This window comes from Nomascus leucogenys, chromosome 2, assembly GCF_006542625.1.
Source record: "Nomascus leucogenys isolate Asia chromosome 2, Asia_NLE_v1, whole genome shotgun sequence".
NCBI classification, from domain to species: Eukaryota; Metazoa; Chordata; class Mammalia; order Primates; family Hylobatidae; genus Nomascus; species Nomascus leucogenys.
In genome coordinates, this window is record NC_044382.1 from 10643443 (window position 1) to 10671406 (window position 27964).

At 43.4% G+C, this 27964-nt stretch overlaps 1 protein-coding gene across 9 annotated transcripts in view; it reads right to left on the bottom strand.

The window, feature by feature from the left end:
• Positions 1–27964, bottom strand: part of TENM2 (teneurin transmembrane protein 2) — a 1389831-nt gene that overhangs the window by 164413 nt on the left and 1197454 nt on the right. For all 9 annotated transcript variants that reach the window (XM_030825348.1, XM_030825333.1, XM_012505108.2 and 6 more), the window contains 2 exons: positions 8061–8256; positions 698–799 (listed from right to left, as the gene is read on the bottom strand). In XM_030825348.1, coding sequence (XP_030681208.1) covers positions 698–799; positions 8061–8256 — 298 coding nt within the window. The remainder of the gene's footprint in view (positions 1–697; positions 800–8060; positions 8257–27964) is intronic.

The following is a 27964-nucleotide window of genomic DNA, read 5'->3' on the forward strand; positions in this document are numbered from 1 at the left end:
ACACTTGTGTGTCTATGTGTCTGTGTATCTGTGTCTGTGTGTGTGCCTGTGCGTAAAAGTGTGAGATGCTCTGCTCTTCACTATACCTGCCTCTGATAGAGCCATCTGAAGGTCACATTGAAGGTCTCTTTCAAGCAAGGTGTGCAGCCTCTAAATTCTCTGTTCTTGTGAGAAGCATTTTCTTTCTCATATTACCTTTCCCCCAAGAATCTCAGGGCTCCAGCTATTCTGTGCACAGCAGTGTAGATAAATTAATAATACAATTTAAAACCGATTCCACCAAGATAAATAGCGCTTCCTAGATTAAGAGTGTAGCTGGCCAGAATGAATGAAATTTACTAACCCTGAGATGCTTAATCTTCCATTACATAGAAGTTAATGATTATAAGAAAGGAGTGATGGTAATTCACTTCTGCTTTTACAGGAAATCCGACCATCTCATTTTTAGCACATCTTTCTTCTCAGCACACCTCAGTGCCAAGGATAACTGCCCTGCTCCTATAGGTACGTTGGCCAATGGTCATAAATCAAAGCCTACTCTTTACCAAAGGCTTATGCCTTCTGGCATGCATGGGCTTGCAAGATGTCTCGGGGGAATTTGATGGGAAGGCTACTTGGGTGCCCCTTCTGTTACCCACTCAGAGAAGCCTAGGGAGGGTCTGTTTTCCAACCATAGCAGGGAAGCGGTGGCACATACCTTTAGCACAGTCTGCTCCTAGAAATCCTGGGAAACAGTGACACACCCCGGACACACATTCACCATTCCCATGGCAGTTACGTGGACAGTCCTGCACTGAATCTGAAAGAGAGACAAATGTAATGATTACCTTTTCCTCTGCCTACTGGTGCAGTAATTTAACCATTAGTAACTTGCCACTTTTAAAGAACAGTGGTAGTAACCTCGGATGCCTATAATAGGGGATTGGTCAGGAATACGAATGAGTGAAGGAAGAGAATAGGGAGTGGTGGGGACTGGGACAGCTTCAACAGTGCTCTCCAGGTGATGGCCCCAGGCAGGAATGCAGGGCTAGTAGTGCTGTAACTTTCACTTTTTAAGAATAAACTACCAATCTCATCTATCATAGTGGCTCACAGCTGTAATCCCAGCACTTTGGGAGGCTGAGGCAAGTGGATCACATGAGGTCAAGAATCCGAGACTAGCCTGGCCAACGCGGTAAAACCCCATCACTACTAAAAATACACACACACACACACACACACACACACACACACACGGACACACACACACAATTAGCTGGACATGGTGGTGCATGTCCTGTAATCCCAGTTACTTGGGAGGCTGAGGCAGGAAAATAGCTTGAACCCAGGAGGCAGAGGTTGCAGTGAGCTGAGATTGCGCCATTGCACTCCAGCCTGGGCAACAGAACGAGACTCAATTTCAAAAACAAAACAAACAAACAGAACAAAACAGTAGAAAAAAATAAACTATCAGTCTGGATTTAAAAACTATGAAAGCTCCCACGTTTAAATGTTGACAAGTTTTTAAACACTGTACCCACAACCACCCCCCAACCTTCATCATCCCACTCAGTTAAGATTTGGTCTGATGTACAGGGTATCAGTTTTTAGCCTTAGGTATAGAGAGTGATTCTTCAAAATAGGAGCAGTTATTCCTAACCTCAGATTTGTAGAGTAAAAATATTCCTTGCTTTAAGGAATTCTAATAAAAGAAAAACCCAAATGCATAAGACTGCTTAAATTAGGCAGGATTTTGGAATTCTTTAAGTAGGAGGTTTGGGGTTATACAAATGTCCTTTTATGCTTAGCTTTTAAGGATGTTATTTTTCATGAAAATGAATTAATTCACATTTGGCTCTAACCTGCATCACCGTCTTATCTTGTGATTTACCTTTCTATGTGTACTCTCAAGTAATACCTTCAAAGGAATGATTTTGGAACTTTTTAATGTTGATTTGGGTCTGCACAGAAATAGTCATATTCTTTAAAAATTATTACCATCATCCTAATTTTTGTCTTAAAACAAAATACATTTAGACTTTCAGGTTCCAAATTACTAAGATGAAAAGGAAAGTATAAGCCACTATTCCCAAAATGTGATGTGATATCACCCTTGGAGAGTTGGGGACTTTGACCTAGTGACATGGTATGAAAGGCTGTGAAGTCTAATTGATCCTAATGGAGTTACCTGAGAGTGATAAAGGATGTGTTGCCTTTAAACCTGATTTCCCATTTACTCCCACTCTGGATTGAAACTTCGAATCACACAGCTTTGTTTTCTTTCTGCAGTGTTTCCCTTCTCAACTCTCATCTTCCAGAACTACACTGTAGTTGGTTTCTGGCACTCGGCAGAAAACTCAATGAGTGTATTTGCTTTTTCAAAATCAGACAAAAGACCATAGACCCTATCAAGCCAGTTTCCTTAACGTGTAACAACAATTAACATTTCAGAATGAAACTCCTTGAGGTTGGCTGTGTAAATGTCGGCTGAGAAGCATCCAGGTGGCTACCTATTTGTTTCATTTATTCATCACTCATTCGAAAAGCGTTAGGTGCTTTTGTGGATCAGCAAATCAGCAATTTCACAGGGTGCTGGGAGATCATTCTCCCTGGGTCTCTCATGTTTCTGAATGTCTTGAGAGCACAGGCATTGACTGCCTTAGTTCTGAACTATCTTTTCAAGGCTGTCTGTATTGGGAACAGCCTTGGGAGACAGCAATAGTGTCTCTCTCCTGAGTAAAGGGCAGGTTTACTTATTACCCAGTATAGTAAAGACAATGCCTCCCTCTGGAACAAAGAATAAGCATGTTTACTGCCCATTCTAAGAGGCTTGGGTTCAGTAAGCTCAGGGTTTTTCTCCTGCGATGCAACCCATGACATGTACTGGCATCACCCGACCTGAGGGAGGCCCTGAGGTGTTACTCTGAGGGAACTGGGGCTTGGGGAACAGAACACGTGCTGACACTCTGGATATTGCATTGCTCTGAGTAATAAAGTCCCTTGTCTCTGACCCATGAGTCTCATGTCTTCTGATGGCATCCATGAAACTGTGTCAGGCTAACATGTTAGCTTGCAATTAGGGTAAGAGCTCAGATCTGTCACATTCTTATATATGATTCAGTCTACTAACTGAGCACTTATATGCAAAGCACTATGTAACAAGCCATTGGAGATACCATGGTGACAAAGACAGATATAGTCCCCTCATATGCAAAGCCCTTGTAAAGCTTTGCACAATAATAGAGAATACAAGCCAAAAAAATCAAACAAATTAAATAAGTAAAAATTACAATAAGTGCTTTGAACAGAATAGGATATTGAGATGGAGTAATGAAAGGAAGCTACTTACAGAGAATGTTCAGGGAGGGCCTCTCTACTCTATGCAGGTGACTCTGAAGGATGAGCTGAAACCAGCAAGCAAAGAGCTGAGGGAAGGGTATTCCAGGTCAGAGGAATAGCTTATGCAAAGGCTCTGGGGTGGGAAAGAGAGGAACTGAATCCAATGTGGATGCAGGGTAGCAAACAAGGGAGAGTGTGACATTAGTTGAGTTTGGAGAGATCCAGGCAGGGAGATGGATCATCCAGGGACATGTAGACCAGCGGTCCCCAACCTTTTTGCCACCAGGGACTGGTTCCATGGAAGACAATTGTTCTACAGACTGGGGCTTGGGGATGGTTTCGGGATGCACATACATTTATTGTGCACTTTATTTCTATTATTATTACATTGTAACATATAATGAAATAACCATGCAACTCTCCATAATGTCAAATCAGTGGGAGCCCTGAGCTTGTTTTTCTGCAACTAGATGGTCCTATCTAGGGGTGACGGGAGACAGTGACAGATCACCAGGCATTAGATTCTCATAAGAAGCATACAACCTAGATCCTTCGCATGCACAGTTCACAATAGGGCTTGCCCTCCTATGATAATCTAATGCCGCTGCTGATCTGACAAGGGGTGGAGCTCAGTCAGTAATGCAAGCAATGAAGAGCAACTGTAAATAAAGATAAAACTTCACTTGCTCCCCCACTGCTCACCTCTTGCTCTGTGGCCCAGTTCCTAATGGGCCACAGACCTCATTGTGATCTGCACATGGAGGGATCTGGGTTGCATGCTTCTTATGAGAGTCTAATGTCTGATGATCTATTACTGTCCCCTATGACCACCAGATGGGATCATCTAGTTGCAGGAAAACAAGCTCAGGGCTTCCACCGATTTGACATTATGGTGAATACTCATCTGTGGCCCTAGGGTGGAGGACCCCTGCTGTAGAACATGTGGATGACTTGGGTTCTATTCTGGAACTTCTGGGTACAAATGAAACATTTAAACAGAGGAACATCATTCTCCAGCTTGCATTTTTTGAAGTCATTCCTACATTGAGGTAGAGATTGCTTTTCATCGAGCATCTGGGTCTGGGGATGGTTTGGTGGAAATTGACATTCCTGAGGTCAAGGCTCCCTGTTCCAAAAACTTACATCTTTGGCGATCAAGCAGCAAAGGTCCAGGAAGCTCTTTGCCACCACAGTCCCATGGAAAAGGTCCGAGATCTTTGCACAGTCTCTTTGCTTGGCTGGAGGGCTTCACTTGAGGTATTTATCATTGTGTCTCAGGCTCCTGGGTGTTTTCCTCACTTTCCCCAATCTGGGCTTTGTAGCACTTCCTCTTTGCTCCTGTAATTCTTATATATATCTATCTTCTCTCACCAAGCTCTCGATCTGAACTGTTCATCGAGGTATTCTCAATGGTTGGTATACAATAGGTCCTTGGTAAATAGCTGTTGACGTGTGCTTATGTGTGTGTGTGTCTGTGTGTGTGTGTACGTGTATGTGTATGTCTATGTGCACGTGTGTCTGTGTGTGTGCATGTGTCGGAGGGTAGGAGAATCCAAAATAAACAAAAATTGTAATAAAGAGTATTTTTCATTTAACTTTCCCAACAACTCATATTTAAAGTATTTTGATAGTTTCTGAGGGAAAAACAATGATGTTGCAAAGCTAAAATATAAAGGAGCTCACATTTCAATCCCCTTTCTCCAACACTCAGTTAAATATTATTTTTAAGGTATTATCAGTTTTCCTTTTTGTTTACATTTTCTTGAGGAAGAAGTGGCCTCCGGATGTGAGATCAAGCCCAGGCAATGGGATTTTATCCAAGTGGAGGCTGGCATCGTGCTTCCAGAAAGCTATTCTGTTGTCTCGAGAAGAAACTCATTTCTGAAAGCAGGCTGCTTTTCTCCAAAACACATCAAAAGACTTCCCCAAGTCAAAGGTATATTTAGTGTGATCGCTGGTAGACACCTGTCTAACATTTTCCTTCTGTTTCACATCACGGGGGGTTTACAGCGCTCCTGGCTGCTCTTGATGGAGAATGTTCTGATGATAGGTATGTGTGGGAGAACCTCTGAACAAAATAAAACACTGTTCTTTTCCCTGCATTTCAGGCCAATTACTATCATTGCTCCATCAAGATGTCTGCCCAACTATTAGGCCAATTACCTTTGACTTTTTCTTTGAGCTACAGTCCAGACAAGAGAGATCCTCTTGGGAGAATTGCTATTCCCAGCTCCAACAGGCCAGGTTGAGTGATGTCCTGGGGGAAGGGAATTTCACTACCACAGTGCCTGTGTCCATGTGGATAAAGGAAAGGGAGGACAGAAGCTGTTGTGAAATAATCTGAACCCCAGAAAATGTGCTAAGTTTAGAGGGAAAAGGATTTAGTTGGCTAGAATCCAAAGAAATCCAGTAGTTAAGAGCACAGGCTCTGGAAAGTATGAATCCTGATTTCACCTTTTCCTGGCTGTGTGTGACCCTGGGCAAGTTTTCTAACTGCGTTTAGTCTTGGCTTCCTCAGTTGGAAAATGCAGAGAACTGTGATAGTGCTACCTCATGTGGCTACTCCATGGGTTGAGGAAGCAAGAGACACGAAGGCATAATACTGGGGCTAGCACACCGTTGACGCTCTATAAATGCATAACTGTTCTTGTTGTTATGAACTACTTCTCTGAATTCTTGCAGACCCCAGCTGAGCCAGCTGCTGTGCAGGGTGTGTGCTGTCACGTACGTGTCAAGCCTCTTGAGTTTAAACACAAAGTGACACAAAGGAAGTCATTTCTCATCATGTTCTTAAACCAAAGATTTAAAACAATCTCAACATCTCAAGCTGGTTCCAAATTTGTTTCTAGTTTTTTCCTTTTGTGAGGTAGTCTCTACCCTATTACTTTTCTTCCCCATTGGTACCTAACCTAATTCTGGGTATTTTCCCTCTGTGGAGCGCTTCTCCACTGACTTGCATTATACAAAGTTTATGACATGACTTTAGAGTAGGGGTTGGCAAACTTTGTCTGTAAAGGGACAGAGAGTAACGATTTAGGCTTTGTGGGCCATATGGTCTCTGCTGCAATGACTCAACTCTGCCGTGACAGTGGGAAAGCTGCCATAGACAATATGTAAACAGAGGTATGGGGCTGCTCCAATAAAACTTTATTCATAAAAACAGGCAGTGGGCCAGATTAGGCCCATGGGCTACAGTGTAGCCAACTCCTGCTTTGGACCATTTGGCCAGCCTTGATAGGGTCAGTCTTTGCTTAGCAGAAGGAATAAGGATTGACTTGAATCCCATGGTCAGTACCAAAACTCTGTGTGATTTTACACCATTCTGAAGTTGTGGCCACTGATGAAGAATTGCCACCTGAATTTCAGGTTGGATTACATAGCTCTTTGAAGAGTCAGGGAGCCCCTCAGGAAAATCCATGGGACCAATAGAAAAGTTCTTAAAATGTAATCAATAGAAAAACAGCGATACTAGATGTATTCCTAAAGAAAAAAAAATCGGATGTCACTTAGTGACTACCAACTCATGCCACACACGTTTTATTTGTCATGATAGTCACATCACCCTCTACTTCCTGGATGTGGTCATTACCTTTTCACAGATGATGAAACTGAGGCTCAGAGAGATAAGTGAATTGCCCAGTTAAGATGTGGGGAGGAAAATACTGGATTTAATGCTGCAGTTACCAGGTCTTTCTTCAAGAAGCCACCCTGTGGGGGCTTCCCCAGTGAATCTTGAGATCTACAACTAAGAGTTGTTGGGACACATGGTGTTGTACGAAGGCAGTGGACAAGACCCAGGAGCCCATGCCATTTCCACTGTTTCCACAACCTGGGTCTTTGAGAGATTCAGCTTTCTGAATCTCAATTTATTCTTCTGTGAAATGGGTCTAATAATCTTCCCTGATTCACAGAGGTTCTACCCAGGATCAATTATTATTGTCAGGAGAAGATTAAAAATCCCAATAACATAACTTTAATGAAAATATCTACAGCTTCTTTGCTTGTTAACATACTTAGGGTTTGTTGTAGAAAAACTTTATGAAATCTTCCTCAAGCGAATGACCCTTTTAGAGCTTCGTATTGCATGTATAAGGACATTTTCATTGAAACTTTGCCTTTCCCTTGATAGCTAATAGAAAGCAGGGCTACCCTATGCCAAAATGATAAGTACTTAATTAAAACACTTTGAGATTTACCTACTTAAGAATAAAAACATGATTTTTAAATGTCTATATAATTTCTCTGATTTAAACTTTTTTAAAAAATCACTTTTTATTAATATTTTCAGGTTCCCTTAATTTTTAAGAAAAATTCTGAGCTGATATGAATCGCCAGCAGTTTCTTTACTATATGCTTAGAGACGTATATATTTATTTTATTTAGTCCCCATGATGGCCCTATGAAGTGGGCATTCATGTTAGTTCCTATTTTACTATGAGGAAACTGAGGCTTATCAAAGTCAAGTGATTTGCTTAGGTGGTGTAATCAGGACTCAACCCAGGCAGTCTGACCCAAACTCTTAACCTCAATTTCATCTTTGGTGGCTTTTTCATGGTTTAAGCAGCATTTCCATTTAATCAGAGCTAGTTTCAGGTGGGTGACACTACAAGGCCTAAACAAAGGATCCTGGTTGGTTGTCATCTGTAGTAGAAACTACCTTAGAAGATGTGTCTTCTCCAGAGACGCCCAGAACATTTCCATCTTCCCTTCATGGCATGCCATCTCAGAGACCCCACACCTACCTAGGACAACAGTATTGAAGGAAACCATCTCTTTGTCTTTTCCATCATTGTAGAAGGCTAGATGCCACAGGCCCACATCCAGGTACTGCACAAACACGGCTTCATTCTGAACCAAGGTCTGTATGCTCCGGCGTTCCCTGGGAGACTCAACCACACTCCACTTCTCCTTCCCATCCAGACGTTCCATGAAGTCATACTGGGAAAAGGAGAGAAAGTACCATGTATGAGACAAGGTGCGGATGTGGTCCCACACCTGGCACCTTCCCCCCCACCCATTTGTTCATGGAGAAAGACCTTTTTTGTAGCACATTTTGCTATGAACTTACCCAGGAAAACAAGAGCCGCAAAAGGTGTAACAATAGTAACAGTCATTATTTATTATGCTTTATAATTATTGCTACTATTAATACTTTTATTACTCTAGGCCACAATCTGTTATCTGTTGTCCTGAAATCCAAAGAGCTCTAACCCAAAGGTTTTTTCTTTTTGTTTGTATGTGTGCATCGTGTGTGTGTGTATGTGTGTGTGTGTGTGTGTGTGTGTGTGGTGGGGGGAGTGGTACATGCTGTTGCTCCAGCCCCCCTCTATATTATGTAATACAGAGGATATGCAAAGTATAACTTTTCCATAATCCTCCAAATTCTGAATTCCAAAATGTAATTGGTTTCCTGGGAGTTTCAGATAAGGAATTATGAGCCCATGTTACCAGCTACCATTTTATTGATCATTTACTAGGAGAAATGGCACAGCAGAATGGCTATGATGAGGGCTACGGAGCCTGAGAGAATCCTGAATGAGGTGCTTACTAGCTTCTCCTGTCTGTGCCTTGGTTTTCCCACTGGCAAAACTGAAAATAAGAGTATCTATGTTATGGGGTTGTTGTGAGGATTCAGATAATATTTAGACAGTGCCTGGCACCCAGTAAACACAAAATACATGTTAGCCGTCACGATCATTATTATCATTTTATTCAATTCTTGAAGAAACCCTGATTTGGTACCTATCTTGGTATTATTTACATCCATATTTTACAGATAAGAAAGCTGAGGCTCAGAGAAGTCAAGCAACTTTTCCAAAGTCACACAGCTCCTAAGTGGCCAAGCAAGAATTTAGACATAGATTGGCTTGGTGTTTATGTTCATGCCCTTATAGTGCCTGGCCTTGGATAAACCAGCAATTAAAGTTTAACTTGTTTCAGTGGAAACCAGGTTCAGAACTGGGAGTGATTAATGAGAGACAGAGTGGTCAACTAAGGCTACCAGGATAAGGGGATGGGGAGGTCAAATGGGACCCAAGAGAGGCTTGTTCTAAATAATAGGTGAAATGCTGTAGCAGGCAAGTGGGAGCTATTGAAGACTCTTGAGCAGTGACTGATGTGATCAAAGGGATGTTTTGAGGAATTAGTTTGTAGGAAGGATATGAGATATTCCAAAGGGAGAAAAAATGAAAGCAGGAGGACAAATTAGGAAGTGATTGCAGAAACCCAGGGGTGAGGTGAAAAGGGTTTGATTAGGACAGTGAATGAGAAGGGGGGGACAACTTTGGAGGAACATTTCTAAGGAAGAGGTGACAGGGCTTGACCATGGGCTGGACAGTGAGGATGAAGGAGAAGGCAAAGAGGACACCAGTGTTTCTTACTTGTTGACAAGAAAATCGATAAAACCCCAGGAGAACTGGACTAATCTTGTGAACTCCTGCAAAATCACTGCATAGAAAAGTCACTTCCATGCTGACTTCCAGAGAACATTCAAAGTGTAGGTTTTAGCCGATGAAAACCACCACTGTAGGATTAAGCAATCTCTCCACTTTCCCTTCCATAAAAAGGTTTTTATGGGTTACAGACATCAACTATAACCCCTTTTACGAACTTCATAGAATGAAACTCCAGGAATCTCCTAATGTGCCTTTCCCGTCGTCAGAATCACTAGTTTTTCCACCTGAAATGTGATCACTGAAAACAAAAGACTCTATAATCTTAAACACAAAGGCTTTGCCATCAGACAAACCTGGGTTTGAATTCTGACTCTGTCACTTACTATTCTTTGATGTTGGGCAAATCTACTTTTACCTTCTTCTTGGTTTTCATACCAGGGAATAATCACACCTAACATTCAGGGAGGTTATAAGGATGACATGAGATAATGCTTAGGGCAGGGCCAGGAAGATAATAACTATTTTATTAAGTACCTAGGGACTATGAGTCACCTACTTGCAAATCATAATGATCATGGAGGAGCAGTGTGTGGTTCTAGTTTCACATGTGGGGCGCTGGCAACGGCCACTGCTTAGAAGTTGAAATTTTCTCCATTTCTCAAGAAATGAGAGTGTTTAGCTTCTCTCTACCCCATATCCCATTGGTCACAGCTGTCTTTGTGGGGTAAAATAAATGATTTAAAGTGATATGACAAACTGATGCTGCTTTCGGAGACCTTTCTAACCAAAGCATTTGTTCCTTAGCAACCTCGAAAATGTCCAACTGCAAAGACCCATGTCTACAAATTGCTGTCAGCCAGAGGAATGGCTGTAACTTCCTTGGTGCCGAGGTGAGAAGGATCTACTTCATTTCGGGTCCAAGTAATCACCCCCATGAGGAAGAGTTTGAGGAAAGTGATTACTTGTGTGGGGCCATTGCTCATTACTAATTTGGGCATCAGTCATCTCTTGCTGAACCCCGTGACCAGCCAAGGGACACGGAAATGGCTTAGGACTAGTGGCAGTGCTCACTGTCCAGCCCAGTAAATTACTCTAAGAAGAGGCATTTTTCAGGGGAAAGAGAAGACATCTATTTTGGCTGGCTCCACAGAGTCCCCCCGCACAGAAGCACAGAGGGCAGTTTTCATTTAAGGAAGAATCGGTAGCCAGGGGCTCTGGGAGAAGATATTGACTCTGATATGATACGGTGTCTGATGTGTCTCAATTCTGTAGCCCTTTATTGTGCTTTATTATCTTCAAAGCACTTATTACCCCCTAAAATGATATAATTTATTTTTATGTGTGTTGTCTTTCTACTAAGAAGAACATAAACTCCAGGAAGACAGAGGTTTCACCTGCAGGGTAGAGTGGTGAAGAGTAAGGCCTTCAGAACTACTGCCCCTCTTCCTTCCCAGGTCAGGCCAAATGATCCTCAAGATCATTTCTTTCTTTCTTTCTTTTTTTTTTTTGAGATGGAGTCTCGCCCTGTCACCCAGGCTGGAATGCAATAGCTTGATCTGGGCTCACTGTAACCTCCACATCTCCGGTTCAAGCAATTCTCCTGTCTCAGCCTCCCGAATAGCTGGGATTACAGGCACCTGCTACCACACCAGGGTAATTTTTTGTGTCTTTAGTAGAGACGGGATTTCACTATGTTGGCCAGGCTGGTCTCGAACTCCTGATCTTGTGATCCGCCCACCTTGGCCTCCCAAAGTGCTGGAACTATAGGCCTGAGCTACCGCGCCTGGTCAAGATAATTTCTTACAGGACAACAGGACAGGATCACCCAGGAAAAGATGGTAGCAACTTCTGTTTGTCAAATTCCACTCTATTATGTGTAGGGTGTTGGTTCATCACAATTACCCAGGAGTGTCCCAGTTTATACCTCTTGTTCCTCCTTTCTATCTGAAAGTGCTCTAGAGTAGAGTGTACATAGGGTCACTATGCATAGATTAACACGTGTTAAGCAGCATCGCACAGCATCATTCACTGCTGCTATAACTTGGGCAAGGGCTGGAGGCTAGAAATGCAGGGAGGATAAACTGAGCCAGCCATGGAGACTGCCTTCCAGGATAGAGAGACTGGGGGCCAGCGTGAAGCTGGCTTGCAAGGAGGCCATCTGGTGTAGGGGAGCCTCTGCTCTCTAGGATTCCTAGGCTGCAGCCTGGCCAGCTTGCTTGGCAGACTGGCTGACACTAGAAGGAGGGCATTTTCCAAAAGCTCAGGCCCTGGCCAGAGTTTCCTTTTCATCCCTCAACAGTGGGAATTGATAACTCAGGCTTAGTATTGGGGACATCTGGCTCCTCTGTTCTAGGACCTCACTGTGATCAATTCGGGACATGGGGATGCTTTGGGGGACCAAACTGTGCCTCGTTGACTAAAGAGATTACTCTGTAGCGGTCCTACCCATTAGGTCTGCAGAAGCTCTGGAAGGGGTTTAGGAGGCACATGACCAAATCCCAATAGAAGCATGTGTCTGTGCACGGGCTGGATGCGGGAGGAAGTTTGCCTCCCAAAGCCGCTTGTGTCTCTTGCAGCCACCCAGAGGATGATAGCACAATAACCCAAAGTAAACACCACCTCTCCCCATCCAGTTCTCTCCTTTTCCCTGGCCTCTGAAAAATAACCCACATTGGCATGCAATGTGAGGGCTGTGCCTTTGAGTCATCAGTCATACCCCAAAGTGGCATGAAAATGCAACTTTTACGAGAGCTCGAGAGGCAAAGAAATAAACCATAGCAAATATTTGACTGATCCAATTATAAATCTCCCCACTTCTTGGCAGAGACTGAGGAGGAATGGTAATTAAGATAACTTAGTGGGTTTCCAGAGGAGCGGGAGAAGAGCAGCAGAGCCTGGACCGTGGAGCGGGGGCTGTTACTTTCCCAGAAGGGAAGGCGGCCACAGGCAGGGAGTGGGCAGCCCAGAGATGCTTCTAGAAACCACACTGATACACACCTGCCAGAGATGGCAAGGTTAAAGACAGACTCATTGCCCTTGGGGAAGACGTTATTACTGGGTCCAGGACCCCCCAAAAAGGGGGGATGACTTCATTGCTATTTGGAACGTTTTCTTGCTGGGGGTCAACGCGAACGGGAAAAGCAATAAATGCTGACATTTCCCCGGGAAGCCTGCCACTCCCTTCACTCTGCACTGGCAGCATCGCCGGCCTCCTGACGACGTCTGATGTTGATTTTACCTCAGATGGCAGGGCACGCTCAGCAGTTGGTGGGATTGCAGGGAAGCGGCACGTGTGAGCTAGGGCTGCTTGAAGCCACATGACCACAGGGTCTCTGGTCACATCCAGAGATGGTGGGAATGACTTAGCTGTGGTGGGTCGCTCACTCATGGGGGCCTGTTCATTTCTTTCTGCCTCCAGCCAGGCCTGTGGCAAAGTGCGCCTGGCTGATTCCTCATTAAAGCTCAGCACAATTTCTTTGCTCTCCTTCAAAGCGGCTGAGTGCTCAGGGAAGGGGGAGGAATGACAGCTGTGCTCCAGTGGGGGCTGGCTTCCCTGAGTGCGGCCTTGCCTGTCTTTTTCAGGACTCCCTGCTCAGTTCCTACTTACAGTATCTGAGTCACTTAACTAAATGCAATCGGCCCAGCTGCAGGCACCACTGCTCGGGCCACTATGAGAACCAGCCCCTGAGCTTCCGGACAGGAAACAGCATCTGCATTTCCAGACTGTAGCAGCTTATCATGCCAGGCCCCACAGGCAAGAATCAAGCAGATGGAAGATAGAGAGGAACCAAACAGGGTTCCCTAAAATCAGCAGCTGGGGAGAATTTATCTTACAAGGGTGGAATTCTTGATTCTTTCATTACATGTCCTCTTGCAGCAGCAGCAAAAGTAATAATAAAAAATAAGAGCCTATTTTTGCCTGGGCACTTGCTACATGCCAGGCATAATAGCAAATGCTGATGTGTGTTATCACATTTCATCCTCCCCAAAACCCTAGTCTCATCTCAGAAGAGAACAGTGGTTTCTAGAGAAGTTAAGGAATGGATCCAGTGCCATTGAGCTTGGTTGCTGGCCAAGCAAGGATTTGAAGTTGGATTTGCATGAATTTTAACAATTATGGGGGACAGATCCATCTTTTCCAAGAAACTAGTTGTAGCTGCCAGCATATCTGGTGGCTGGCCTGGTTTGTAAGTCCCCTCATGATGCCGCTGAGTGGATAAGAAGGAGGAAGGAAGAGCTTAGCAGTGCTAGCGTCAGACCTGGGCAGAGCAGGCTGGCCTGAGGACAGGGAGACATCACACTGGCACAGAGAAAAAAGGGTGCCTGGAAGGGTTTGGATGGCTTTGCTGGGTGTTGGCTGTACTTGGTCTGTAAGTGGCTTTGGGAGCTGGCCCCTTCCCAATTCCCTAAACGCCACTCTACCTGTATGTTTTCCAGCCACACTGCTGTTCTCTCTGTTCCTGGAAGATGCCAAGCTCACCCCAGCCACAGGGCCTTTGCACCAGCCTTGTCCTCTGCCTGGCCTGTTCCTTCTCCTGATCTCGCAGCTGCCTGCTTCTTGTTAATCCTGCCTTTGCCTAAATATCATCACCTAAGAAAGGGCTTCCCTGACTACCCAACCTGAAATACCTCTATCAAAATGTAAATCAAAACCACAATGAGATACCATCTCACACAAGTCAAAATGTCTATCATTAAAAAGTCAAAAAACAACATGCTGGCATGGCTGTGAAGAAAAGCGACCACTTACACACTGTTGATGGGAATGTGAATTAATTCAGCCACTGTGGAAAACAGTTTGGAAATTTCTCAAGTAACTTAAAACAGAACTACCATTCAACCCAATAATCCTATTACTGGATATATATCCAAAAGAAAACAAATCCTTCTACCAAAAAGACACATGCATTCATATGTTCATTGCAGCACTATTCACAATAGTAAAGACGGGATCAACCTAGGTGCCTACCAACAGTGGATAAAGAAAATGTGGTACATATATACCATGGAATATTATGCAGTCATAAAGAATGAAATCATATTTTTTTCAGCAATATGGATGTAGCTGGAGGCCATCATTCTAAGGAAATAAATACAGGAACAGAAGACCAAACACCACATGTTCTCACTTACAAGTGGGAGCTAAGCATTGGGTACTCATGGAAATAAAGATGGAACAATAGACACTGGGGACTACTAGAAAGGGCAGAGAGGGAGGGGGCAAGGGGTGAAAAACTACTGGGATTTTTACTGTTGGTTAACTACTGGGTGCTATGCTCACTACCTGAGAGATGGGATCATTTCTATCCCAAACCTTAGTATCATGCAACATACCTAGGTAACAAACTTGCTCATGTACCTCTGAGTCTAAAAAGAAAGCTGAAATTATTTTTTTAAAAAACCTCTATTACTTCTTCTTGTTTCCATCCTCAGCAAAAACTCATGATTCTTTGAAAAAAAAACTTGCTACTGATTTACTAATTTATAATTAATCTTCCTCCTTTTGGATATGAACTTCCTCCAACACTTAAGAGTGGGAGACTTGTCACTGGAGTTCCAAGATGGCCAAATAAGAAGAGCTCCAGTCTACAGCTCCCAGTGTGAGCACTGCAGAAGACAGGTGATTTCTGCATTTCCAACTGAGGTACTGGGTTTATCTCACTGGGGCTTGTCAGACAGTGGGTGCAGCCCACAAAGCATGAGCCAAAGCAGGGTGGGGTATCACCTCACCTGGGAAGCACAAGGGGTCAGCGAATTCCCTTTCCTAGCCAATGGAAGCCGTGACAGATGGTACCTGGAAAATTGGGACACTCCCACCCTAATACTGTGCTTTTCCAATGGTCTTAGCAAACGGCACACCAGGAGGTTATATCCTGCACCTGGGCTCGGAGGGTCCCACACCAACGGATCCTCACTTATTGCTAGCATAGCAGTCTGATATCCAGCAGCAAGGTGGCAGCGAGGCTGGGGGAGGGGCGTCCACCATTGCTGAGGCTTGAGCAGGTAAACAAAGCAGCCAGGAAGCTCGAACTGGGTGGAGCCCACCGCAGCTCAAGGAGGCCTGCTTGCCTCTGTAGACTCCACCTCAGGGGCAGGGCATAGCTGAACAAAAGGCAGCAGAAAATTCTGCAGACTTAAACGTCCCTGTCTGACAGCTTTGAAGAGAGTAGTGCTTCTCCCAGCATGGAGTCTGAGATCTGAGAACAGACAGACTGCCTCCTCAAGTGGGTCCCTGACCCCCTAGTAGCGTAACTGGGAGACACCTCCCAGCAGGGGCCGACTGACACCTCATACAGCCGGGTGCCCATCTGAGATGAAGCTTCCAGAGGAAGGATCAGGCAGCAACATCTGCCCTTCTGCAATATTTGCTGTTCTGCAGCCTCCACTGGTGATACCCAGGCAAACAGGGTCTGGAGTGGACCTCCAGCAAACTCCAACAGACGTGCAGCTGAGGGTCCTGACTGTTAGAAGGAAAACTAACAAACAGAAAGAAGGAAAACTAACAAACAGAAAGGACATCCACACCAAAACCCCATCTGTATGTCACCATCGTCAAAGACCAAAAACCACAAAGATAGGGAGAAACCAGAACAGAAAAGCTGAAAATTCTGAAAATCAGAGTGCCACTTCTTCTCCAAAGGAATGCAGCTCCTTGCCAGCAACACAACAAAGCTGGACGGAGAATGACTTTGATGGGTTGAGAGAAGAAGGCTTCAGATGACCGGTAAAAACAAACTTCTCAGAGCTAAAGGAGGATGTTCGAACCCATCGCAAAGAAGCTAAAAACCTTGAAAAAAGATTAGACGAACGGCTAACTAGAATAAACAGCAGAGAAGACCTTCAATAACCTGATGGAGCTGAAAACCATGGCATGAGAACTACGTGACGCATGCACAAGCTTCAGTAGCCGATTCGATCAAGTGGAAGAAAGGGTATCAGTGACTGAAGATCAAATGAATGAAATGAAGTGCGAAGAGAAGTTTAGAGAAAAAAGAGTAAATAAAAAGAAATGAACAAAGCCTCCAAGAAATGTGGGACTATGTGAAAAGACCAAATCTACGTCTGATTGGCGTACCTGAAAGTGATGGGGAGAACGGAACCAAGTTGGAAAACACTCTGCAGGATATTATCCAGGAGAACTTCCCCAACCTAGCAAGGCAGGCCAACATTCAAACTCAGGAAATAAAGAGAATGCCACAAAGATACTCCTCGAGAAGAGCAACTCCAAGACACATAATTGTCAGATTCACCAAAGTTGAAATGAAGGAAAAAATATTAAGGGCAGCCAGAGAGAAAGGTCTGGTTACCCACAAAGAGAAGCCCATCAGACTAACAGCGGATCTCTCGGCAGAAACTCTACAAGCCAGAAGAGAGTGGAGGCCAATATTCAACATTCTTAAGGAAAACAATTTTCAACCCAGAATTTCATATCCAGCCAAAGTAAGCTTCATAAGTGAAGGAGAAATAAAATACTTTACAGACAAGCAAATGCTGAGAGATTTTGTCACCACCAGGCCTGCCCTAAAAGAGCTCCTGAAGGAAGCATTAAACATGGAAAGGAACAACCAGTACAAGCCACTGCAAAAACATGCCAAATTGTAAACACCGTCGATGCTAGGAAGAAACCGCATCAACTAACGAGCAAAATAACCACCTATCATCATAATGACAGGATCAAATTCACACATAACAATATTAACCTTAAATGTAAATGGGCTAAATGCTCCAATTAAAAGACACAGACTGGCAAATTGGATAGAGTCAAGACCCATCAGTGTGCTGCATTCAGGAGACCCATCCCACATGCAGAGACACATATAGGCTCAAAATAAAGGGAGGGAGGAAGATCCACCAAGAAAATGGAAAACAAAAAAAAAAAAGCAGGGGTTGCAATCCTAGTCTCTGATAAAACAGACTTTAAACCAACAAAGATCAAAAGAGACAAAGAAGGCCATCACATAATGGTAAAGGGATCAATTCAACAAGAAGAGCTAACTGTCCTAAATATATATGCACCCAATACAGGAGCACCCAGATTCATAATGCAAGTGCTTAGGGACCTACAAAGAGACTTAGACTCCCACACAATAATAATGGGAGATTTTAACACCCCACTGTCAACATTAGACAGATCAATGAGACAGAAAGTCAACAAGGATATCCAGGAATTGAACTCAGCTCTGCACCAAGCAGACCTAATAGACATCTACAGAACTCTCCACCCCAAATCAACAGAATATACACTCTTCTCAGCATCACATCACACTTATTCCAAAATTGACCACATAGCTGGAATTAAAGCACTCCTCAGCAAATGTAAAAGAACAGAAATTAAAACAAACTGTTTCTCAGACCACAGTGAAATCAAACTGGAACTCAGGATTAAGAAACTCACTCAAAACTGCTCAACTACATGGAAACTGAACAACCTGCTCCTGAATGACTACTGAGTACATAACGAAATGAAGGCAGAAATAAAGATGTTCTTTGAAATCAACGAGAACAAAGACACAACATACCAGAATCTCTGGGACCCACTTAAAGCTGTGTGTAGAGGGAAATTTATACCACTAAATGCCCCCTAGACAAAGCGGGAATAATCTAAAATTGACACCCTAACATCACAATTAAAAGAACTAGAGAAGAGCAACACATTCAAAAGCTAGCAGAAGGCAAGAGATAACTAAGATCAGAGCAGAACTGAAGGAGACAGACACACAAAAAACCCTTCAAAAAATCAATGAATCCAGGAGCTGGTTTTTTGAAAACATCAACAAAATTGATAGACGGCTAGCAAGACTAATAAAGAAGAAAAGAGAGAAGGATCAAATAGATGCAGTAAAAAATGATAAAGGGGATATCACCACCGATCCCACAGAAAAACAAACTACCATCAGAGAATACTATAAACACCTCTACGCGAATAAACTAGAAAATCTAGAAGAAATGGATAAGTTCCTGGACACATACACCCTCCCAAGACTAAACCAGGAGGAAGTTGAATCCCTGAATAGACCAATAACAGGCTCTGAAATTGAGGCAACAATTAATAGCCTACCAACCAAAAAAAGTCCAGGACCAGACAGATTCACAGCCAAATTCTACCAGAGGTACAAAGAGGAGCTGGTGCCATTCCTTCTGAAACTATTCCAATCAATAGAAAAAGAGGGAATCCTCCCTAACTCATTTTATGAGGCCAGCATCATCCTGATACCAAAGCCTGGCAGAGACACAACAAAAGAGAATTTTAGACCAATATCCCTGATGAACGTTGATACAAAAATCCTCAATAAAATACTGGCAAACCGAATCCAGTAGCACATCAAAAAGCTTATCCACCACGATCAAGTTGTCTTCATCCCTGGGATGCAAGGCTTGTTCAACATATGCAAATCAATAAATGTAATCCATCACAGAAACAGAACCAATGACAAAAACCACATGATTATCTCTATAGATGCAGAAAAGGCCTTTGACAAAATTCAACAGCCCTTCATGCTAAAAACTCTCAATCAACTAGGTATTGATGGGACATATCTCAAAATAATAAGAGCTATTTATGACAAACCCACAGCCAATATCATACTGAATGGGCAAAAACTGGAAGCATTCCTTTGAAAACTGGCACAAGACAGGGATGCCCTCTCTCACCACTCCTATTCAACATAGAGTTGGAAGTTCTGGCCAGGAAAATCAGGCAAGAGAAAGAAATAAAGGGTATTCAATTAGGAAAAGAAGAAGTCAAATTGTCCCTGTTTGCAGATGACATGATTGTATATTTAGAAAACCCCAACGTCTCAGCCCAAAATCTCCTTAAGCTGATAAGCAATGTCAGCAAAGTCTCAGGATACAAAATCAATGTGCAAAAATCACAAGAATTCCTATACACCAACAACAGACAAACACAGAGCCAAATTATGAGTGAACTCCCATTCACAATTGCTTCAAAGAGAATAAAATACCTAGGAATCCAACTTACAAGGGATGTGAAAGACCTCTTCAAGGAGAACTACAAACCACTGCTCAACAAAATAAAAGAGGACACAAACAAATGGAAGAACATTCCATGTTCATGGATAGGAAGAATCAATATTGTGAAAATGGCCACACTGCCCAAGGTAATTTATAGATTCAATGCCATCCCCATCAAGCTACCAATGACTTTCCTCACAGAATTGGAAAAAACTACTTTAAAGTTCATATGGAACCAAAAAAGAGTCCACATTGCTAAGACAATCCTAAGCCAAAAAAATGAAAGTGGAGGCATCACGCTACCTGACTTCAAACTATACTACAAGGCTAAAGGGACCAAAAGAGCATGGTACTGGTACCAAAACAGAGATATAGACCCATGGGACAGAATAGATCCCTCAGAAATAATACCACACATCTACAACCATCTGATCTTTGACAAACCTGACAAAAACAAGAAATGGGGAAAGGATTCCCTATTTAATAAATGGTGCTGGGAAAACTGGCTAGCCATATGTAGAAAGCTGAAACTGGATCCCTTCCTTACACCTTATAAAAAAATTAATTCAATATGGGTTAAAGACTTAAATATTAGATCTAAAACCATAAAAACCCTAGAAGAAAACCTAGGCAATACCATTCAGGCCACAGGCATGGGCAAGGACTTCATGACTAAAACACCGAAAACAATGGCAACAAAAGCCAAAATTGACAAATGGGACCTAATTAAATTAAAGAGCTTCTGCACAGCAAAAGAAACTACCATCAGAGTGAACAGGCAACCTACAGAATGGGAGAAAATTTTTACAATCTACCTATCTGAAAAAGGGTGAATATCCAGAATCTACAAGGAACTTAAACAAATGTACAAGAAAAAAAATCAAACAACCCCATCAAAAAGTGGGCAAGGGATATGAAAGAAGACATTTATGCAGCCAACAGACACAAGAAAAAATGCTCATCACTGGCCATCAGAGAAATGCAAATCAAAGCCACAATGAGATACCATCTCACACCAGTTAGAATGGCGATCAGTTAAAAAGTCAGGAAACAACAGGTGCTGGAGAGGATGTGGAGAAATAGGAACACTTTACATTGTTGGTGGGAGTGTAAACTAGTTCAACCATTGTGGAAGACAGTGTGGCAATTCCTCAAGGATCTAGAACTAGAAATACCATTTGATTCAGCCATCCTGTTACTGGGTATATACCCAAAGGATTATAAATCATGCTGCTATAAAGACACATGCACACGTATGTCTACTGCAGCACTTTTCACGATAGCAAAGACTTGGAACCAAACCAACTGTCCATCAATGATAGACTGGTTTAAGAAAATGTGGCACATATACACCATGGAATACTATGCAGCCATAAAAAAGGATGAGTTCATGTCCTTTGTAGGGACATGGATGAAGCTGGAAACCATCATTCTGAGCAAACTATCGCAAGGACAGAAAATCAAACACCGTATGTTCTCACTCATAGGTGGGAATTGAACAATGAGAACACTTGGACACAGGGTGGGGAACATCACATACCGGGGCCTGTCGTGGGGTGGGGGAGTGGGGAGGGATAGCATTAGGAGATATACCCAATGTAAATGACGAGTTAACAGGTGCAGCACACCAACATGGCACATGTACACATATTTAACAAACCTGCACGTTGTGCACATGTACCCTAGAATTTAAAGTACAACTGAAAAAAAAAAAGAGTGGGAGACTTGTCTGTTTCAGTTAACTCAGCATCCCTCGTGCCTAGAACAGTGCTTGGCACATAGTAGGTACTCACTAAAGATCTTTATTGCATGAATGAAAAAGATTTAGGCCAAAAGGAAATAATATCTAGAGTGACAGGTATACCTACAAGGTGGAGTTTTGGTGACACAACTACTTAAAGGACATAATCTCTTCAGGAAATGCCTTTTGGAAATTTTAGTGAACACTGTAGTTTTCTCTTATTTTTGCTTGCTAACTGCTCTGATGCTACTATGAGTTAACATTTAATGAGGCCAGGCACTGTTCTAAGTGATTCATGCTCATAATAACCCTACTGAATACAAAGTATTCCTGTTTTGCATATGAGGAAACTGAGACACAGAGAGGTTACATAGCTTGCCCAACAATTAGTAAGTGGTGGGGCTGAGATTCACACCCAAGCAGCCAGCTTCAAAGAGGACACTCTTAATCCAGTGTATTACAGTCTTCTCAATATGCTTAATGAACAGGCAGCCAGTAGGGGGTGCTGGCCTGCCTCTCCCATTTGCACGTGTGTGTGTGTTCACAAGACCACAGGGTACAGGCTACCTCAGCCCAGCCTTCGTTGGGCAGGGGAGCCGCAGCCAACATCTGGTTTCACTTAGAAGGTCTAAGGGTCCCTAAATTGGAGTTCATAGAAAAATCTGAAGCATGGCTCTCAGGCCTGTTATGTTGCAAGGGCAAATGAATGTAAAACCATTTGTTCCTTCAACAAATATTGAGCAACCACCATGTGCCTGGCACTGCTCTGTGTCCTGGGGATACAGCAGTGAATGATACAGACAAGGCTCCTGTCCTCCTGGAGCTGACATTTTCAAGGGGGAATATAATGTCAGGGAGGGAGGAAAGCTGTGAGTAAAAAATAACGCAAACCAGCCAGGTGCGGTGGCTCACGCCTGGAATCCCAGCACTTTGGGAAGCCGAGGTGGGTGGATTACAAGGTCAGGAGTTCAAGACCAGCCTGGCCAACATTGTGAAACCCTGTCTCTACTAAAAATACCAAAATTAGTCCGGTGTGGTGGGGTGCAGCTGTAGTCCCAGCTATGCAGGAGGCTGAGGCAGGAGAATCGCTTGAACCTGGGAGGCAGAGGTTGAAGTGAGCCAAGATCACACCACTGCACTCCAGCCTGGGTGACAGAGTGAGATTCTGTCTCAAAAATAAAATAAAACAAAATAAAAATAAAGCAAACCAGACAACCCAAATGTCCATCAACAGGTGAATGGTCACACGCATTGTGGAATATACACACAACTGAAAATCTACTCAGTAATAAAAGGAATAAGCCATGGAAACTGATATGGTTTGGCTGTGTCCTCACCCAAATCTCATCTTGAATTGTAGCTCCCATAATTCCCACATGTCGTGGGAGGGACCCAGTGGGAGGTATTTGAACCATGGGGGTGGGACTTTCCTGTGCTGTTCTCGTGATAGTGAATCGGTCTCGTGAGATCTGATGGTTTTATAAAGGGGAGTTCCCCTGCAAATGCTCTCTTTCCTGCCGCCACTATGTAAGACGTGCCTTTGCTCCTCCTTTGCCTTCTGCCATGATTGTGAGGCCTCCCCAGCCATGTGGAACTGTAAGTCCATTAAACCTCCTTTCCTTTATAAATTACCCAGTCTCAAGTATGTCTTTATTAGCAGCATGAGAACAGACTAATACAGATACAAACAACACCATGGGTGAATCTCACTGACATTCTGCGTGTGAAAGAAGGCAGACACAACAGCACGGGATTCCTTGCATATGAAACTCTAGTGGATACAAATCTAATCTCCAGTGACAGAAAGCAGATTAGTGGTTGCTTGGGCCTGGAGGTGAGGTTGGTATGGGGCACAGGGGAGCTGTTGCGTGGTGGCATTGTCCTCTATTATGGCTGTGGTGGTGCTTACTGAGGTGGATACGGTTTTCAGATTTTAGGGATCCAAGTGGACACTTAGAAAATGTGTGCACTGGTGCATGTTTTAGCAGCACAATTAGCAATTGCAAAAATATGGGATCAGCCCAAATCCCCATCAATCAACAAGTGGATAAAGAAAATGTGGTATATATATATATATATACCATAGAATACTACTCAGACACAAAAAGGAATGAAATAATGACATTCACAGCAACCTGAATGGAAATGGAGACCATTATTCTAAGTGAACTAACTCAGGAATGGAAAACCAAACATTGTATGTTCTCATTCATAAGTGGGAGCTAAGCTTTGAGGACACAAAGGCATAAGAATGATACAATGGACTTTGGGGCCTCAGGGGAAATGGTGGAAGCGGGGTGAGGGATAAAAAAACTACACATTGGGTACAGTGTACACTGCTCGGGTGATGGGTGCACCAAAATCTCAGAAATCACCACTAAAGAACTTATTCGTGGAACCAAACACCACCTGTTAACCAAAATCTATTGAAATAAATTTTTTAAAGTGTGCATTGGGTAGTTTTAACATTATACATAAATTAAGTTGATTTAAGAAAAATAAAGCATAAAGCATGAAGGAGTATTCTGTTGTAGATTCACTTGTCAGGAAAGGGCTTATGGAGGCATGAGGAGTAAAAAAGTCAGGGGGAGCCACCTGAATATCTGGTGGATCATTCCAGGAAGAGAGGACATCCAGTGCAAAATGTTTGGAGGCAGAATGAGCTTGGCAGGGCTGAGGGAGAGCAAGTGAGCTGATGTGGCAGAGTCCAGGGAGTGAGGAGGAGACTGGTGGTTAACCAGACTGCAGAGGGACTGGCCAGCCACAGAGACTGATCTTCCATCAGCTGTTTACTGAGCACCTACTATGGACGGCCACAGCTGTGAGTGATGGAGATGCAGCAGGGAATAGAACAGCTGCTGCCCTTCTGGAGCTGACATTCTAGAACAACTTCAGATTTTTCCCTTTGCGTGAGGGGAGGCCAGTGGAGGGTTTCAGAGGCTGAAAAGATGAGACCAGAGCCTGTTTTTGTCGTAATAGGAAAGCGTCTTGCCTGCTGTGTTTACTGGTTCCTATGAAGGCCCTCTGGGGTTGGCAGGGGCTTTGGTGGTTTGCCGGTTGAAGATAAGCAGATTATGGGTTCTGCCAAATTTCCTCCCTCCATATATCAAGCCTAAAATGGTGGTTTTCAAGTTCCAAAGGAGTATATTTTCAATGTCTCTGGTATGGGAGGGGGGTGATGTAGAGGACATGAAAAATGAATAGAAAATGGTAAAGTGTCACAATGGAAGGATAAGGTAATATGATCACTATGACTATTTGGCACATTCCAGCGGCCCTTCTTCTCAGAGCTGTTTCAGAATGGGATTCTCAACAGAAACGTAACGAGGCTGGGCCAAGCAAAGGCAGTGACAATTCATTTCCTGATAGGTGAGTGAGTTCCCTGGAAATTCCAGGACAGGCATTGGTGCTGTTGTCCACTAGCCACACGAGGGCAGGGCTAGCTCTGCCCTGTCCCTGGCTGCAGCCCCTTGGCATGTCGCATGTAGGTGCTCAGTGAATGTTGGCTGACTACAAGGTGATGGCCTGCCTCTGGCAGAATGTGCATCTGTCTGAACACAGGGTCTCCTTCAGGGAATGTTGACCCTTCTCACAGGAAATTTCTGAGAATAGGGGAAACAGTTAGAAACTGTAAGTCTTGATCTCTTATTTTCAACAAGATTTTCCCCAGGTACGTGAAAATGTGCATTCCCACTTAGAAGGGTAACCCATAGCTTTAGGGCATTTGGCCACTTTTTCCTTTTAACATGTGTTCCTAGCTGGGGTTGTGTACACAGCTGCAAATATGCAACAACTCAACACAGGGACACAGCCATTAAACCTCCAGAGGGGCTGCCCCCCTAGGTCACTCTTGCTCTGTCAGAGCCTGTTCTAAAAGGAAAAGGTATGTCCCCATTAGCGAAGAATGACTACAGCAAAGCAGAGTTTCGGTCAATCGTTACGTGAAACTTCAACACAGCCCACACAACAAGGCGGGTCTTGGTTTGCCCTCTGCTTAGAAAGGCCCTCTCTTGTCTTTCTCTTTACCTGCTTAACTCAGCCTCCAAGATTCACCTTGTGTAGCCTCTCCTCCAGGAGGCTGCCCTAAAATCCCTCACAGGTTAAAAGTGGTGGCCAACTTTTATGCTCCCAAGCCTCCTGTATCCAACCCTCTAGTAATAACAATAGCTGATATTTGTCGAATATGTTATGTGAGGGACAGGAACAGATCATGTAAATGACATACGGTAGTGGCTCCAGGAAACATACAAGAGCATAGTGCTAGCAGGGTGAATGTTATTCCACCTCTCCCATCCCATGAAGAGCTGTGCTTGGGCTGCATACAGGTAGATGCAGTGTGCACTGTGTCCCCCGGAGAGGCACCCCAAACCTCTGCTACCTCTCCTATTCATAGAAGGATGGGGAGGAGACAGGAGTCACTTGACTGAGTAGGAAGACTCTGAGCTTTGCAGTCTATACTAGAGTCTCGACAACCAGCTGAAGTGCAGTTTGCTTATCAGTACTGGTATCGGCCAGCATCCTTGCTGTTCTCCCTGGAGAGCCGCCTTGTTGCTAGGCTACCTGAGAGTGAGCTATAAGTGTTGTGGACCAGTTAGATTGATTGATTGATCTCCATGGGGTGCTTACCATTTCCTGGGCATTATCTCATTTATTCTTACAACAGCCTGATGAGGTATAGTCCTCATTTTCTGGATGTTGAAACTAAATCTAGAGAGACTCATCCAGAAACACTTCATAGGAGAGATAAGATTCAAACCCAGACCAGGATGATTGTAGAGTGTCAGCTCTTATCCTCCACCCTGGACTGCATCTCGTGACTCTCCCCACTTGATGTTGCCATCATTTCTTAACTTGTCAGTTCTCCATCTCCTTAAAGGCAGAGTGGATGCTTTTAATCACTGTATCCCCGGTACAGACATTCAATGAGTATTTGTTGAGCGCATGAATGGATTGATTTTATATTTCATCTTCTCACAAGGTCATGCCCTCATGATGCTGCCTTTTGATCCAACCCAAGAGAAGGGTAGAAGGTATTGCTCTGAAGACCAAGTGAGCCATAATGTTGACCTCACAGAGCCTTGGGGTCAAGGTCAGTGAAATTGATGAGCATTTCAAGGCTATTCCAAGGTGCACAAAGGCTGCACCATGGGGCCAGAAGAATGAATGTTTTACCTCTCAGTGCCTTGCTGATGTGATTTCTTATTTACCGCACATTCCCATCTAATTGTCTTTAGCAATGGTTTATCAAATGCCACATTTGGCTCCTTGTCCTCCCAAGATCAATAGGAGGGCCCAATGTGGGCTGGCTGTGAAAATATATCAAACATATCACCAAGAAGAGGGAGCAAACTGGGGATGTGTCCAGTCACAAAATGGCTTCCCAAGCCCTAACGAGGAACAGAAGCACTGGCACTGCGCAGCTTCTCTTGAAGCATGAGCTGCACCTTTCACCAGGCTGCAGTGTAACTTTGCACAAGTCTTCAGCTCTGAGTTCTGCTCTCTCATACCCAAAGTGGGAATAATAAAAGTCCCCACCCCTGAGGGGCACTGTGAGTTCAGCTCGGCTCATGGTAAGCACTCAATTAATGTGAGGTGCTCTCATGGTTATTATTGTTGTTATAACACCTTGATGTATTATAAAATCCTTTGAGCTGGCAATTCCACTCCAAGAATTCATCACAAGGAAATTATTAAAAATATAAGAACATAGACCTGAAAGAATGTTTACTGTAGAATGATTTATCATATTGAAAAAGGGGGATTGCTTGAAAAAAATTTTATTCAAGACAATGGACTATTTTGAGGCATTTAAAATGAGTTTATGGAAAAATATTCACACTTGGAAAGATGTCCTCCATCTATTATTAAGCAAAGACTCAGGGTAAAAATGCTGTGTGTGTGGTATGATCCTGTGTTTGTAAAAATGATGACTATATGTGAACAGAAAACAGTCTGGAAAATATACTCAAAAATGTTAATGTTTTCTGTTTTTCGTATCATCACCATGTCTTACTTTATAATGAGAAAAAACACAAATAAAAGTTATCTTTAAAAAAATTGAAATCTGTTTTGTTTGTTTGGGGTTGTGTGTCATGAATACTTTGAAACCATAATAATAATAGCTTACACCATTTCTATGTGCCAGCGTGAATCTAAATGCTTTATAAAGATTACTTCATTTGCATCCAATATTGCTCTGAGCACATAATATCATCTCCAGTTTATAGATGATGTAACTGAGGCACAGAAAGGCTGAATGACTTGCCCAAGGTCATACAGCTTGGAAGGATTGGAGGGTGGAGTTCAGAGTCAGATAGTTTGGACTGGTCTACACTCCTTCTGCCCAGGCTCTCCAGCTGTTCCTGTCTGGAACAGCAGCAGTTCCACAGCGGTTTCTTTCTCTTTCTCTTTTTCTTTTTCTTCTTTCTGGAACAGCAGCAGTTCCACAGCGGTTTCTTTCTCTTTCTCTTTTTCTTTTCCTTTTCCTTTCCTTCTTTCTGGAACAGCAGCAGTTCCACAGCGGTTTCTTTCTCTTTCT